This window comes from Akebia trifoliata, chromosome 1, assembly GCF_017979445.1.
Source record: "Akebia trifoliata isolate Shusen 1 chromosome 1, ASM1797944v1, whole genome shotgun sequence".
Classification (NCBI taxonomy): domain Eukaryota; kingdom Viridiplantae; phylum Streptophyta; class Magnoliopsida; order Ranunculales; family Lardizabalaceae; genus Akebia; species Akebia trifoliata.
Window position 1 is genome coordinate 18,298,753 of NC_141375.1, and position 17,029 is coordinate 18,315,781.

The 17,029-nt window shown below is 36.3% G+C and overlaps 1 protein-coding gene across 2 annotated transcripts; it reads left to right on the forward strand.

Moving 5' to 3' along the window:
* The first annotated feature begins 299 nt into the window (after positions 1-299).
* Positions 300-16,169, forward strand: LOC147410815 (Actin-like ATPase superfamily protein). Of its 2 annotated transcripts, XM_086440426.1 has the most exons (7): positions 302-604; positions 3,202-3,349; positions 4,720-4,911; positions 6,886-7,014; positions 9,170-9,339; positions 14,981-15,111; positions 15,841-16,169. In XM_086440426.1, exons 1-7 carry the CDS (start codon positions 400-402, stop codon positions 15,916-15,918), a joined length of 1,053 nt encoding a protein of 350 aa, XP_086296552.1. In that variant the 5' UTR covers positions 302-399; the 3' UTR covers positions 15,919-16,169. The 2 variants fall into 2 exon arrangements, with proteins under 2 accessions (XP_086296562.1, XP_086296552.1); XM_086440436.1 differs by lacking the exon at positions 6,886-7,014 and having other exon boundaries at positions 300-604.
* The last annotated feature ends 860 nt before the right edge of the window (positions 16,170-17,029 follow it).

Here is a 17,029-nt window from a genome sequence, read left to right on the forward strand (position 1 = left end):
AGTAATTTTCCCTTTGTAAAACATACAATATGGAGGGACCCCTCCGGCAGTTGTTAATAGTATTTTATTGGTCAGAGTTTTTAATAGTATTTGATTTGGTCTCTTATGTTTCGTCCTTTTCACAAAACACAACCAAACACGTGAAAGTTATCCTATCTAACAACGTTTAACACATAGCGTCCAACCTCGATTATTTACTCGATCTCAACCGTACATAAAACGTTGTATAAAACGTCGTTGGAGATTAGAAATGTCCAACTAACCCTTTATGCTTGGCTGTTGTGGCCGTCCGAATCGAAGAGCTCTTTCGTTAATTAATAATAATTTACTAGAGAAGAGAGACACAAATACTCTCACTGTCCTTCCCATTGGGTTTGGGCATTGTTTGTTGGTTTAGTGATGAAGAGGTACAGAAATGGAGAGATTTGGGACTTTGAACTCGAAATGCCTGTAAGTCAAGATGTGATTCTTGGATTGGATGGAGGAACAACTTCTACAGTCTGTATTTGCATGCCCATCATGCCCTTCTTAGACCATCTTCCTGATCCACTCCCTATTCTAGCAAGGGCAATCGCAGGTTGCTCTAACCACAACAGCGTTGGAGGTATATTTTCGATTTTTCTTCTTTAGGTTTTTTTTTTTTTTTTTTTCGATTTTGCTCTTTTCTTTGTGCCCTTTTCTTGTTTTTCAATATGGTTCTAAATTTCTTCTAGTTTTCGCCTTTTTCGATGAAAAAAATAAAATATGATCGCAAGTAAAGGAAAAAAGGAAAGAGGATGTTGTTAATTCTAAATTTATTGTTTTTTTCTTTGCATTAGTACAAATAATGGGTGTTTGTGTGTTGTTTTGGTACTACTTCAACTAAACAAGGGGATGCTAATTCTAAATTTATTGTTTTTTAAATTGTTTTCCTTAGTTCAAATAATGGGTGTTTGTGTGTTGTTTTGGTACTAGTTCAACTAAAAAAGGGGATGGGGAAACAAAATACAAGAATGTATCTTATCTTCTGATGTATTTGTTGCTTGGATTTTGGAATTTATTTGATATGAGAGCCCAATGAATACACCAAAAATTCCTAGGTGTTAGTGGTGTGGAAAGTTAAGCCCATTTCTCTTTGAGGTCATAATATACCATTGTGCTCTGCCAGGTTGTTTCTTCCACAATTTGTGGCGGCTTTCACTCTAGTTCCCTTCTTTTAGAGCTCAAAGGTCATTTTGAGGTTTGTACCCAAGACATGGTGCTGGTTCTCATACCAAATGAACAGACCCAACCAATACACCAATAATATATAGCTGTTATTGGAGTGAAAATTTAAGCCCATATCTCTTTGGGGTCGTAACGTACCACCACGCTCTGCGGTGGTGGCTTTCACTTTGGTGTCCTTCTTTTCGGAACCACAAGTAGCCCTTTTCCTGGGTCGTTTCTTATACTAGTTATGGTGGCTTTCACTCTAGTACCCTTCTCTTAGAGCTCAAAAGGTAGTCATTTCCTCAAGTTGCACAATTCGAGGTTTGTACCCAAGACATGGGTTCTGATACAGTGATACAAATTAAACGGACCCAATACACTAAAAATACATAGCTGTTAGTGGTGTGGAAAGTCAAGCCCATTTACAACCATGTACCAAGATCCTAATAATATATGTTCTAGGGATCTACCTGCCAATATCCCATAGGAATTGGTTCCACTTCAAAATTCCATATCAATGAGCGTTTTGTGATAATCTTATAACATCAACTTACCAATCATATGCTCCTTAGACTCGATAAGATAAAACACTTCCATCCACCAAATTCAACAACTTATTGAAAGTTGCGATTAAATGATACAACTTTTTTTCTTAAACTTATTCAATAAGTCATGACTTTTACGAACTTATTGATTAAATTGCAAGCTTTATGATTAAATTGGAAAATAATGAAAGATGACCTTGATGTACTAGTAAAAGGAGATGACTCTGATGAAGAGGATGATGATCATTTTATGGATGAAATGTTAGATAATGAGGATGAAAATGAAGATGGCATTGAATTTGATGATTTTGACCGATTGAGGAATCCTAACTTGGACTCATGATTCTAAACTTCTCAATATAAACCTAGAATGTGTTGTGAACATGTGGTAACTTTTTGTGGATGTATGGATGATAACAATATGTCCTTTGATGATTTATTATTGTAGTTTAATTAAATGTGATGTGATGATACATCATGAGAAGATCACTTTGTAAGAATAATTACATAGTCCTAATCCTAGCTCTCTTTTTTTCCTCTCAATTTTTCCCAATTTACCAAATTTTCCCCTTGTTGACTTATCCCTTAACCCCGACTTGGTGACTATGCCTACCACCCACATGAATATCGGTGAATTTGTCTCCAGTGATCATTTGCACCCTCAACCAAACAAATGGTCTATAGATTTCTTTAGCAATATATCTCAACTTACGATTTACAAAAATCAGCGGTGAGTTTATTAGGGGTAATCATAGTCTAGTCAACAAGAGTTTATAGACTTGTTAATATAATTCAATCTCAACTTTAGTACTACATTGCAAATCTTAGAGAGGGACAACAAAAAATGTTAAAATAATTTCATTAATATAACCAGGCTATTTCAATAGTTGTTTCATTGATTTATTTTTCCCACTGAGATTGTGAAACTCACTAGGTTGGGTTGCCATCAATGATAACTTTTATGGAAGCATAAATCCCATCGTGAAAAAGGGGAGACTCATGATCTCCCACCTTCAATTGCTGATGGTACTTTGATTTTCTTAGATGTTTTCATAAAATATGATTAGATCCTTTCACAGGGTTGTTATGTTACTTTGACGGTTTGAGGATAAGCAGTTGTTCTTGCCAAAAGTAGGGTATTTGGGATGGGGTCTCTTGCCTACTTGATTGTTTTGCTCCAATTTTTGAGTGTGAATTTGGATCATTCTCGACTTCCTATCTTGGTTTGCCTCTTGGAGCAACTTATATGTGTAAAGACATTTAGGATTCAATCAATGGGAGAGTGGATAAGTTTTGGCTTGTAGTAGATGGCTATTGTTCAGTCTGCAATATAACCAGGCGATGACCCACAAATCGAGTGGTCAAGTTTACTCTTAGACTGGCCATTTTATTGTTTAGTAACACCTTGTGAAAGATTCTGTTTTAGTTTTTTTTTTTTTTTTTTTTAATGTTGTGTTGGATTTTACAGAGACTGCTGCCAGGGAGACATTGGAACAGGTTATGGCAGAAGCCCTTTCAAAATCCAGTTCAAATCGATCCTCTGTTCGAGCTGTTTGTCTAGCTGTGTCTGGTGTTAACCATCCAACGGATCAACAACGTATATTAAACTGGCTTAGGTTTGCTCTCTCTACTACTTGACTTTTTATTTAGTTTCCTATTCTGAAAATACATCTTTCTTTCCTGGTGCACACTAAGTGTCTTATTAGTACATTGAAGAAGTGGATGATGGAAATTATGGTACCACTTTGTGTCTCACATATACTTAACAATTTTTTATTTTTTATAGCATTCCTTTATCTCTTGGTTCAGAAGATTTCTGGAATAAAAGGGACAAGATACAATCTCGCTATTTCTTCTAAAGAAATGTTGCTGCAATTAATTGCCTTTATTTCGCCCTAGTCCCTACAACCAAGTAAAATATCACAAACTCTAACAACTACACTCTCGTACTTGTGTTCCCAAATTTTATCTTTTCCCCCACTTTGAACCTGTAAGGACCAACCCCCCCCCCCCCCCCCAAAAAAAAAAAAAAAAATAATAATAATAATAATAACAATAAAATAAATGGTGATTTAGATTTACACCCGCGTTTTGGTCAATTTAAAGAATACCTGTGTTTTTAAATTGATGATTTGCCCCCCTTAGGTTTTATGAGTAAAGATATTTTATTAAAAATAAACCGGGGGGGGGGGGGGTCATGATGATCAAGAAGGAGGATAACAAACAAGACAACAACCAAACTATTGCCCTAACATGATGCACTATCCCACATTGAGATTACACACCCTGTCCCATCTAACAAAATAATCTTCAAAGAAAATTCCCCTAAATTCTTTAAATAATTTACACCAATAGAACAACAATGCCATCAATGAGACAATAAAATCCTACATGGGCAGCTCCTTCAAAAGCATGCCCATTTCTTTCCTTCCAAAGAATCCAACAGTGACGAAGGGAACCAAACCCCACAAGGATTATTTCGATTTTGAGAATAAACCCCAAAACAACCGAGACTCGAAGGGATCACGAAAAAAATAAGGAAAGGAGCCCTCCACACCAAATACTGACAAATAATGTGACCACTTCTGATGAGCAAAATCATAGAATATGGACGGCCAATTCCCCACTTTTCTTGCAAAGACTACAAAAATGGAGACCTTCGATGGCACCTTCCAAGTCTAGATAAAGGAATGGGGGAAACTGCATAATTCTATAATTCCTCACTTTTTTCTTATAGTTTCTTGAATCAGTTACTTATGGTGCCTCTTGTACCATGATATCTTTCCATACCTTGTTGCTTTTGTTATAAGTAGTTCGTGTGCTCCTGCTTTGCTTATTTCACTGTTTGTTTTTTTTTCTTTTCTAAATTATGTTTTTACTGGGTATTGAGGAGTACATGTGCCAAAAATTGGAAAAATTTCTTCTTTCGTACATATTCATTCTTGCTAAAATCTAAACCAGCTCTCCATTTTATTTTTTTCCTCAGAGATATATTTCCAAGCCATGTAAGGTTATATGTTCAGAATGATGCTGTCGCAGCTCTGGCTAGTGGCACACTGGGAAAACTTCATGGGTGTGTTTTAATTGCTGGCACGGGGACCATCTCCTATGGGTTCACCGAAGATGGAAGAGAAGCTCGGGCTGCTGGTGCTGGACCCATCTTAGGTGATTGGGGGAGGTATGTATTTAGTCATTGGTGTGCTAGTTAGTAGCATGGATATTTTCAGTTTCCATACTCTTATTCATGTTACAGATGTTTCAATTTCCCCCATACATAGCCCGGAAATTGCCTTTTTTTGTTTTTTTTTCTTGGATGAACTGTATTAAGGATAAAATTGTGAGCATTGAAGGGGAGCTTAGTTGTTAAAGTCCATGGGTGATGATACCGTAGACTTGGGTTCAATTCCCACCATCATCGAGTTATTGATCTCATTAAAAATAGGCTTATTGATCAAAAACAAATTTGTGAGTATCAATATTAAATTCTTTATGAGCATTTGGGCAATTATTGGTTGTTTGTATTATATTAATATTTTGATTATTTTCTAATAGTTAACATCGATATATTTGTTTAATATTTCTACTTACGTACAAAAGGAGGAAGAAGCATGCCTTGACGCAAGGGAAAAAAATTATTTACATCAGTTAGCCATGTGGCACTAATCTGCATTGTCACATGTATAATATTCCCCAACTAAAGGCTTTGATATTTTGAAACTCATTTAGAGCACAAGAGAGTCCTTATAACCATACAGATCTACTAAAATCTGGCAGTGTCATGACCTAGCTTATCCGCACATGGTGTAGTGCAACACTCGAGCTAGTCTCTTGATGTATCCCAAGTCAGCTTTCCCCAATAAATTCACCTCAAACTCCAGGCACTCACTCACAAGAATGGAAATATAACTTGCATCACTTACAACTTTGAGTGATCTCTGTGGGATTATTTACATATGAAAACCCCTCTCATATAGCTTGGAGAGGACCCTCTAAAAAACACCATCACTATTTACATCTTCCAAAGACACATCTAGAACTCCCTTAAATCTTACTTAGAACACCCTTATAGGGGTGATTTCAGGGAAATCCACATGCTTTGAGATCTATGCCGCAAATTTCTCTGCTTGGGGTCATCTTGTCCGATGCCTCAAACTCCTTGTTAGTGGGATACCTACCAAAGACTCCTAGACGCCCAAGTTAGAGGCAAAACTATAATATTTCTTTGGCAAAGCTTCAATGGATAAGAAATACAAATGCTATCTAGTTAATTATTTCTCCAGAGGCTACCACTTTAAGGTTTCTTATTACTTCAACCTAACAACTTTTATCTGGGCAAGCTCCCCTTCTTGGTGGAATTCTTTCCATTCTTAATTGGATTAAATTGGTTTATGGGATTTCAGGCGATCTCTCCTAGTCCACATATTCTCATGTTGTGGGTTGTCTTTCTATAAGCAAATTTCAATTCTGAGATGGTCTCAGGCTTGACTTGGGAGTTGTATGGAAATCTCGACTTGGATAATGGTTGCACTCTTCTTGGCTTCGATATCTACTATGGGGTCTCTAACAGTAGGATTTAATCCTTTTATTCTATTGACACTTGTTTGATTAGTGGGTAAATCATCTATTGCCCTTTTCTATTTTAAACCAAGGGGTAATCATGTATGGAAATCTTGACTTGGATGATGGTTTCACTCTTCTTGGCTTCGATATCTACTATGGGGTCTCTAACTGTAGGATTTAATCCTTTTATTCTATTGACACTTGTTCAACTAGTGGGTAAATCATCTTTTGTACCTTTTCTATTTTAAACCAAGGGGTAATCATGTCTGACACCTATCTGGGGGTGGGAGCACCTTCTCTTAATAATACAAAAATTATGGCACGTAAATCATTGAATCTCATTGCTTGGCTTGATGCTTTCTGATTGTTTGATTTACTTCAACACTCTCTTATTCTTTTCCATTAAATCCACTCCATTGGACTAATTAATGACAATTGTGATTGTATGGCCTATCAATGGAATCATCATTAGTATACTTTTTTAGATTTCCATTCAATTGAAGGAACTAATTCAGTTGTTTTCCCTTACGTACTTTTTTTTAGATAGTTTTTAAAATAGATTGGGCAAATGACAAGACATTTTTTCCTGCAGTGGTTATGGAATTGCTGCACAGGCATTAACAGCAATAGTGAGGGCCCATGATGGTCGTGGCCCTCAAACGATGCTTACATGTAGTATTCTCAGCACACTTGGTCTTTCTTCACCTGATGAACTTATCGGGTACTTCTCTCTTGAAATTTGTGAGATCTATGCTTGCAGTTGGTAGTAAATGTTGCAGTCTGATACTTCGGTATATATTTCTGTGTATTCTTTCGAGACATTAATATGGTGAGTTCTGTCAGTGGACTACCTCTTGAATAGGTATAACTGAAACCAGTGGGAGCATCTTTACTCTAATGTGAAGTTAGAATTTGGGCGAGGAAAGGAAATTAGGTTAATGGTAGAAAAAGTTTCAATTTTCAGGCATTTAGTTTAGTATCCAACAATTGGTCCACTGATTCTATATTCCAGATTACTGGTAAGCCATGTTTGTATGATGGTCTTAGGCATCATTTGTGATAATTGAGTGATCTGTCACTCTATATTTATGTAGTTTGTATTCTGTTATAAACCATTCAGAGACTCAGTTAAGTAGTTTTGGCATTTCTATGCTGTCTAATTTTAACTCACTAATACTTGGGTCACACTAGTTTAGGCATTTCTATGTTTTCTAATACTTGAGTCACACTTGATGTAATAAAGGATATATATATATATGGGAAATGTTCAGCAACAAACATTTTGGCAAAACATTTTTCAAAACATTTTCAAAACATGGGTTAGAGGTTTTGGAATAGGCTGATTTTTGGTGAGGATGATCTCTATGATGAGGAGATCATCATCACCAAAAATCAGCCCATTCCAAAACTTCTAACCCCATCAAAAATGGTTTATAGAAAATGGACGGTCCACGATTTTTCAACTTGTAAACATGGGGCTAGAAGTTTTGGAATGGGCTGATTTTTGGTGAGGATGATCTCCTCACCGTAGAGATCATCCTCACCAAAAATCAGCCCATTCCAAAACCTCTAACCCATGTTTTGAAAAATGTTTTGCCAAAATGTTTGCCAAAATGTTTGTTGCTGAATGGGACCCTATATATATATATGGGGCAGGATCAAGATCCAACATGTTTTGTAAATTGCAGTTAGAAGTTTTGGAATGGACTGATTTTTGGTTAGGATGATCTCCTCACCATAGAGATCATCCTCACCAAAAATCAGCAAATTCTGAAACTTCTAACACTACCAAAAGTGGTTTACAAATAATTGATGGTCCACGATTCTTCAACTTGTAAACTGGGGTTAGAAGTTTCGGAACGGGCTGATTTTTGGTGAGGATGATCTCGTCACCATTTAGATCATCCTCACCAAAAATCAGCTCATTCCGAAACTTCTAACCCAGTTTAAAAAACATGTTGAATACAATGTTAGATCTTAATCCTATACCTATATATATAATAACTATTTTCGGTCTTGTGCATAAATACTCTGTCACTTGTATATCTTTGTTTTTCCTTTTTGTTCACTATACTTTTTGAAATTTGAAAAATATGATTCTTCTTGCACCCCCACACCCCCCCCCCCCCCCTCATCTTCTTTTTGTTAATTATGTGGTTGTTACTTCTAGTTAAGGTTTAAATCTTGTTTGGGGCAATGTTTCGATCGTGAGAAAAATTGAGATAAACAGTCCTTGACAATCCGAAACGTTCTGTAAACGTTCAATTTTTCGTTCCAGTCTCAGCCAAACCATTTCGTCTTGGATGAAACATTCTGAAATGGTATGAAGCTTTAATCATGGTTATAACTTCTAAATGATTCAGCCTAAACTACTAGTTTCTTGAGAGTTTTCATCTTTCTTTTTTTCTGAAGATTTTTACCTTTTCTCCTTTGTTTTTTTGGCATGATTGCCTAGAAACCACATGTCATGCCATCCCCTTGGCAGTCCCAACCTATGAACACGCCAACAAAAAGAGGGGAAGCAAAGATAACTAAAGATCAGGATGGCTCGTGTTGCAGTAGCATGTATTAAGTGTAGACCACCATTCTATCAGAAAATGGGGACTTGCACTTTTGCTTCACTTGGCTTATCCAAACCATCAAATTCTGTTTCAACCTACGGGTTTTGCTAACTAAATCACTAATATTCTCCCAAAATAGGCTACAACAGTTTGTTTAAGCAACGAATTTCTTGATAATCCATGATAGAATGGAGGCCATTTAAAAGAGTGGCCCATTTCCAATTGGTTATCTGTACCTTGCTTTGTATGATAGCTTGCTTTAGTGAAAATCATAGGGCCTATTCAAATAAGATCTTTTCTCTTATTGTGATTTAGGTGGACTTATGCAGATCCATCTTGGGCTCGTATTGCGGCACTTGTTCCAGTGGTAGTATCTTGTGCAGAAGCAGGCGATCCAATTGCAAATAAAATCTTACTGGATTCAGTCCAAGATTTGGCTGAAAGTGTGAAAGCAGTTGTTCAAAGACTTGGATTATGTGGTGAAGGTATGGCCATATTGACTATATATCTCTTGAATCTTTTATGTTGATCTAATTAAACAAGGGACATAAGTTCTGAAATGAAAACCTCAGAAAGCTTATCCACATGGTTTGTAGTTATTTAATAGTAGTACAAGAGAAATAATTATGTGTGTGTGTGTGTGTGACGCCCCCACCCTTGACCAGGTAACAATATTGTCCAGCTTTGGGTTTCTCCTCACGGCTTTAAAACACGTTGTTACAAAGGTAACAGAGTTGTACTACCTATAGCCCAATATCTCGAACGTTCCCAGGTCGGTGTGGGACTAGCTTCACTCCGTCTTTGCTGTTCCATCCCACAACCATGAACCCAGCGACGCATTGCCAATCGACCATGGGTCCAGCTAGTAGCACACTGGTGAGGGTGTGACAGCCCTCCCCACTATCCTCAACTGTGTGTGTGTTAGGGAAGGTGATGCATGACGGTGAAGCCTTGCCTAAAATGATGAATCTACGATATAGAATTAACCAATAAAGCAATAAAAATGTAAATCTAACATTCATGCATCCGCAATTCCAACAAGAAACTACTAAATACTTAGCTTGGATCCTAGGGAATCACACCTGCAGTTAGTAACCACTCAAATGTTTGGATGAAGGGATGCCAATGGAAGTTGAACTTCCTCTAATTAGAGTCACAATTCTTAATCCAAGTGAAGACTCTTAACCCTTTCAATGATTTGGAGAAAAGTCTCGAGGTTCAATGGTCTATCCAAATTATTTTAATGCATGTTGGAATCAACTTAGGCCTAAATATGGATGAACAAAATTTTCCAGCAACACTAACTTCAAATGGATCTCTTGCAGTGAATGATCCTTCCCCATCCAAAACTCTCAAATTCCTTTCCTTCCAAATGCCCCAATATCGTGCAATATGGAAAGTATATTCTAATGCAATGAATATTGATGGACTTTCTTGAGATCATGTTATTTCGATAAGTACCCAACTTTCAATAGAGGCTGTGACCGCTCTAATGATGGACCATATTTTCCACCCAATCAAAAGGTTTTTCTACCATGTGTCTCTGAAGTTGCTGCCCCAAAGGACACTCAAAGTAAGATGGTGATTTCGATCAACCGTTTATGAGAGATGGCTAGCAACTTGGCCTTGCCACATATTTTGATTGAGGTGACCTTCAAAAAGCATCTACTATGACTTAGAACTAATATGATCCTAGAGTTGAACACATAAATTTTCAAGTTGTCCTTGGCCCTTATCAGTGCTTGTAATTCTACAAGCTTCCTTGATCCTACACATGATTTTCTTATTGGTTGATGTCGTGACTGATTTCTTCATTGTCTGACCCTGTGATGGGTTAATTTGGACACGCTGAACTTGAGTCAATGTGAGTGAAAAGTGATGCTGACTCAAGGTTGAATAGGTAGGGTCATGGTTAAGAATCCAAATGAGTTAAAGCTGAGATGAATATGAATCAAGTAATCAACTACTTAGGACAAGTCAGTGGCACACAAAACCAAGAATTAGGTTGATATAAATTGAGTTCGAGTCACGTGGGTTTTCTAGCCCGGTTGATAAAGATCTTGAGTTGGCTTGGTAAGTCAAAGACTGATTGTTTAAGACTTGAAAACTTTGTGCTGAACAAAGAAAACAGTGATAACTCGTTGGAATCAGTTTTTCCCATCTAAAGAGAATGACGAGGGCATTATAGTCCATATCATATTAGGGTGAAGGTATTTTGGCATTTCAGAAGAAAAATGGGTGTTTTATAATTTTTGGACGATTCGAGGTTCTGGATTTGTGAGGGTCAATGGCCACAATTGGAGAAGAGTTAGGGTTTCTTATATGAGCCCTTTTTTGGGTTGAGAAGATTTTGGTTTTTTAGTATAATGATTATAGAAGTAGTAAGGATTGAACTTTGGATGTCTCCTTTTTTATTTTTCTTTTTTACTTTAGGATCCCCCTTTTCACTTAACGTGGGAGTCAAGTTTATTTTCATCTTTCATTGGGTAGTGACTTCTGCTTTATGCCATTGAGGTTGAGTCATGGTAATGTGGAACACAAATCAAGTCAATAGTCAATGGTTCCGATGAAAAGTTTGTAATCATTTAGGTTTTCATTTATTTGAGTCTAGATTTATCAGTTTATCGTCCGAGATTATTTTAGATTAGTTATTTATTTAGATTTTTGTTTTAGGGCTTTAATTTTATGTTTTTTGGGTTTATTTGTTTTATTGGCCCATGGTCTTAGTATAATATTTAGGGGTAGTTTGGCAATTTTAGTTTGTATTTTATTTAAGTTTATTAGGGTTGAAAAATTAGGAGAGAATATTACGAAAATTAGGTTATCTGTTTTGTTTTTTAGTTTGATTAGGACTCTTAGATTTATTCTCTTTATAAAGATTGTATTAGGTTTTTTTTTTTTAAATAATGAAAAATGATGAATGATGATTTAATGAATAAAGTGTGAGTTCCTTTCATGGAGTGAAGTGAGTTCTCCATCATTCTTGGTGTGATTCGAAGAAACCCTTGGTGTGATTCTAAGGTTCGACATCCATTTATCTTTTTTTCTTTTAATCTTTATTTTTATTTTCTATTATTTTATTTTTCTTGATTTTCTTTTAGTTCCTTGTTCTTGATTTTCTTGATTCTTGATTCTGGAAACCTACAAACCTCAACCCTTAATCCTTTCTCAATAACCTTGACCTTTAATCATTTCCTTACCTTATAAACACAAACCTTTAACCATTTTTGTTGGGATTGTGGTCATACCTACAATCATTGTTTTCATTTTACTTTTAGGGTTTATCCAATCCTAAACCAAATTCCCTAAACCCCATTTTCCCCATATTTTCTTATCTCCCCTCATCGTCCTGCATCACCTGGTCCATCCCAATTGATTTTTAATTGCTGAATGATAAATGTGGATGTGATGTACATTTTGATACTAGCAATACAAGGACACATTACACCAAACTATTGTAGATGGGGCTCGAGGTACAATGCCACGTGATAAGGGGTTGATGCTATGGCACCACACATCATGTAGGGCGTCATATAGCGGGACCATCAAACTTGTCCATGTGGCGGCAGGGATGTGCATAACCACGAGGGAGAACATGTGAAAAATGGCACATCGAGACTAGAGATGAGAAAGCCTAGACTTGACGTCGCCGACAAAGGGACCGAAAGAACCATATTGCCACATGAATGGCAATCGCTGTGCAATCTGATAACGCCACCTAGAAACATAAAAGGGGTCTTGGCCTAGGTTTGTACATGAGCATGGTTGAAGGTCTTAGTGGAAGCAACATAAAAAGCACTTGAGCCACTTCTACCATTGTAGAGATTACCTTATTGACCTCTACCTCTCTGTTGTGGATTGTTGACAACCATTTACCCCAAAAGACCGATCTGATGAGGAAGGCGCAATTATGAATATAAGAGGGTCATGGGTCGAACTGGGGCGCGATATGTGAGCACATGACACCCGAGAGCGGAGGCGGACAACACAACACTTAACACTCCCCTCACTCATAAGGGTGAAAAATTCCTTCAAGTAGATTCTGCCCCATGACCTAGACGAACCCAATGCTCTGATATCATGTTGATAATCATTTACCCCAAAAGACTGATCTGATGGAGAAGGCACAACTATGAATATAAGAGGGTCATGAGTCGAACTGGGAGCAGAGGTTGATAACACAGCACTCAACATGGATGACCATGGAGATCCCAAGAAGTCTCCTTGGTGTGAAAAATGTGATCACAATGTTCACACGTCAAGTTATCAGGATCATCAATTAGCTTCCTTGACCAACCTCCCCTTCCTACCGCAACCACTACCTCAGCCACCTCTTTCTGACAGAGAGGCCTAGAGCATTCTCTCCAATGTAGTAGGTAGGAGCATAAGACTCTCCTCATGATGCAGATTAAGTATACAAATCCATCAAGGAAGGAGATCTTTCTTCTCCAGAATTTGAACATGGACTTTCTTATATGTTTCTGTGACCACATCCCAAATCTATTTGGTGATTGATGGAAATAGGTAACTACTTGGCTGCATAGATTGAGAAGCCAAGACATAGCTATGGCATTTTCTGCATCTCATCTCCCAAAAGCTTGATCATCCGAGCTAGGGTAAGGTATGGCATCTGTCATATCCTATCCGTCCTTTACCTTAGAGATATGACACGGCCGATTCAGAATAGGCGAGAAAATTGTGACCATCAAGCTTCACTGTGGTAAGTTGTAGATTCAAAGCCTCACTTTGAGACACCCCCATGCTTCCACCACCAATCGGAGATGGTGTTAGAAGACTGGCTAACTTCCGACATTAAAAAATACACTGAGGACAAACACTAAATACTTGGTAAGTACTAATTTAGGCCTCATGAGGGTTATGCCATTCCCCAGATGACACAAACAGCACATCCTTAGCTTTAATCAACACAATCTCAAATTAAAACAATCAACAACTATTAGGTCATCAAGAAGACATTGTTTTTCACCAAAACAACCATAAAACTGCAAAAAAATAAATCAAAAGAAGGCAGAGAAATTGATCATTGATACTTCAATAGTGATTCAATTGCTTCATGACCAATTCCATGAGATCCAATAGGGACAGACAACCAGTCCTATTAGCAGAAAAACTCAAAAAAACGAAAAACAAAAAACAAAACAAAACAAAAACAAAAACCTACTTATGGATTGGAGAAATTAAAATCATATATGAAATTTCTAATTTTTCACAAATTCTTAACTTCTTCGTTTCAACTCCAAATTGCGTGAAACTTGAACAAAAAAATCCCTAAATTGAGACCTACCAAAAATCACCTTCACCTTTGAGATTGGACCGATGCAAGTATGCCAAATGATGTCACCTAGTACGACTGCTGATGTCTTATGATGCAGTGGATGGAGCAGCTCCCCTTGGCTCCTCTTTGGCTTTAAAAACTCCCTTACGATCTTGTTCTCTAATACCCAGTAGATTTCTAGGGCTATGATTTTGGAGAGAAGGGAAAAGAAGAAACCTTGAGGAGAGTGTAGAGTGATTTTTCCCACTCACACACATAATGAATTTCATATAATTGAAAAATACAGAAGAAAGAGAGACTAATTACAATAGAGCCATTAGTTACTCATGACACATTCCTATATTCGCACAGTTCTAAAATTTATAAAACAATGCTACTCTTTACACATATTAAATACAAGTTTTAATTACGTAAACAAGTTTTCTTCTTGTGATTTGATACATTCCCTATTTTGAGGCAATATATGACTTATTTTGAATCATGATGGGAAACCATTAGTTATAATTTTTAGACAAATATTATATGAACTCCAATAAGTTAATAACATATGTAACCTATTTTTTGAATTTAGAGAGAAAATTATAAAAAAGAAGTTACTTAAAAAAAAAAAAAAGATTTTGAAAAATGGTAGAGTGGTCGGACATTGTTCATGAAGTTATAACCTACTCAGGGCCCTCAGTGAAATTTTCTTTTGATTTTATTTACACGATTGACCTGATATTAAATGTTTAAATGTGTAAGTCTGATTTTAAGGAACTCCCTATCAAAACTTTTCTTTCTAGTGATATTTGTTTCAAATTTTTTCTTATGTTTATTATATTCATTTGTAGACGGAAAGGATTCTTTCCCGCTAGTTATGGTCGGTGGTGTCCTTGAAGCTAATAAGAGATGGGATATAGGGAAAGAAGTCATAAATTGTATCTCCAAGGACTATCCTGGTGCCCATCCAATTAGACCGAAGGTTAGCCTAGTTCGTAATTTATTTCTTTAACTTACGTTACATGTATCTTTCTGTTCTTTGTTTAGCTTGTTTGTCTCTTTTGTTAAATATTTATTTAAGCAATTCAACATAATTATTACCAATAACAAACATAAAATGCAAAAGATCCATTAATATATTGAACCACTAAAATTGTTCATGAAGAAAAGATTTTTCTGATCTGGGAACTATGGTTTCTATTCACACATTGCTTAATGTTCTCTTCTGTGCACATCTTCTAAGGCCAAATATTTTTAATCGAATTGAGCTTTGTAGATTCAACTTGGCCACATTTAATTTGGGCAACTTTTTTGTTTTTACAACCATTTTTTTTTAGATATTCTATTGCTGTACCAACTTTTGCTAATGCCAGCCTAATCCATATGTAAACTATCACACATCTTGGGGTGGCATTAATAAAAAGTTGGTGCGGCAATAGAAGCTCTTCTGTGTGTGTGACCAATTTTCTTTAATCAGTTCCAATGACAAACAAATGAAGGATGCATTATTTCCTACTGTGGTTTAAATTTCCATTCTTGGCATGTCTCGTATTGTTTCGCATTTCTTCTTGCTCAGTAATGGATTCTCGATGTAATAATTTGTAATCTAGGGATGTTGATCTAATAATAGAAGGCAACATTTTGATAATGATGTAAAGCTTTTCATTCTTTCTACTGTCTTATGGTAAACAATCTTCGAGAATTTCTTCAGGTGGAACCAGCGGTTGGAGCAGCGTTACTTGCTTGGAATTTCTTGATGAAAGAATCTAAAGACAATATTAAAAGCTGATTGAGGGCCAACTTCGACATTTCATTAACTGTACAGAGTACCCATGATAAGAGAATGGAGAAGTCTGAAATATAAAGTGAAATTCAAAAGAAAAAAAAAAAACTTGATCTCACCATGTTTTAGGTAAATTTGATTGGTTTTCAAAATATTTATATATCTTGTATCAGTATTATATTTAGTGGGGATCATATTTGTCTATATTAATTGGGATTGTGCCAGACATTTTATGATAATAATTGAAATTTGAGTTTCGTGCTGGCTTTTTAATTCCTTGGTGTTGGGTAAAAATCCCTATTTAGGTTATTGATGGATCGGATTTGAGTTGGATCAAGGTTAAATGGATACCTTTGTTGACTGGTCAGGATTATGCTTTACAGGAAAGTTGAACAGTCAATGGATCCGGATCAGATTACCATGTGTATTGTTCTGGATCCCAGATCTGTTTCAATCTTACAAATTATTTTGGGATGAGTAATAATCCAACTTTTTTTTAAAATGAAATCCAACTTAATCTTACTTAATAAATGTATCGAGATATATATATACACAATAGCGTTTGGCAGACAACGTTAGGAAGACAAAAAATTTCCTATATGGCTTAAAACTTTTGGATAGGTACTTCTTGTGAGGATGATCTCTCTAACCCATAAAAAATGGTTTAGAATTATGGACGGTTGATGTTTTATCATTAATTTGTAAATCACTTTTAATGGGGATAGAAGTTTCAGATTGGATTAATTTTTTTCTGAGGATGATCTCACCATAGAGGTCATCCTCACAAAAAGAAGTCGTGAGTAATATTGAAATTTACATCGTCTCATGCATTGCTGACGTGGGGTGCCCATAGAACCATTGATGCTTTTCACTCTTATTTCGATGAAAAGCATCTATGGTTTCATACACGCATCACGTTAGCAATGTGTAGAACGATGTAAATTTAATGTTACTTCAGTATTTTCCCACAAAAAATCAGTCCAATCCGAAACTTTTAAGTCATAGTGGATAAATTTTGCCTCTCAACATTATCTCTCTAACGTTGTGCGTTGAACGCTACCCATGTATGTATGAAAAATTACTTAAAGGACCCTAGTGGAGGGACTTTTTCTAAATA

Excerpts from the sequence above, each read along its gene's own strand:
- LOC147410815 (XM_086440426.1), top strand. The coding sequence starts at position 400 with ATGAAGAGGTACAGAAATGGAGAGATTTGGGACTTTGAACTCGAAATG. Across the intron at positions 605-3,201 it reads TAACCACAACAGCGTTGGAG|AGACTGCTGCCAGGGAGACA; the intron begins GTATATTTTCGA and ends TGGATTTTACAG. Across the intron at positions 15,112-15,840 it reads CCCATCCAATTAGACCGAAG|GTGGAACCAGCGGTTGGAGC; the intron begins GTTAGCCTAGTT and ends GAATTTCTTCAG.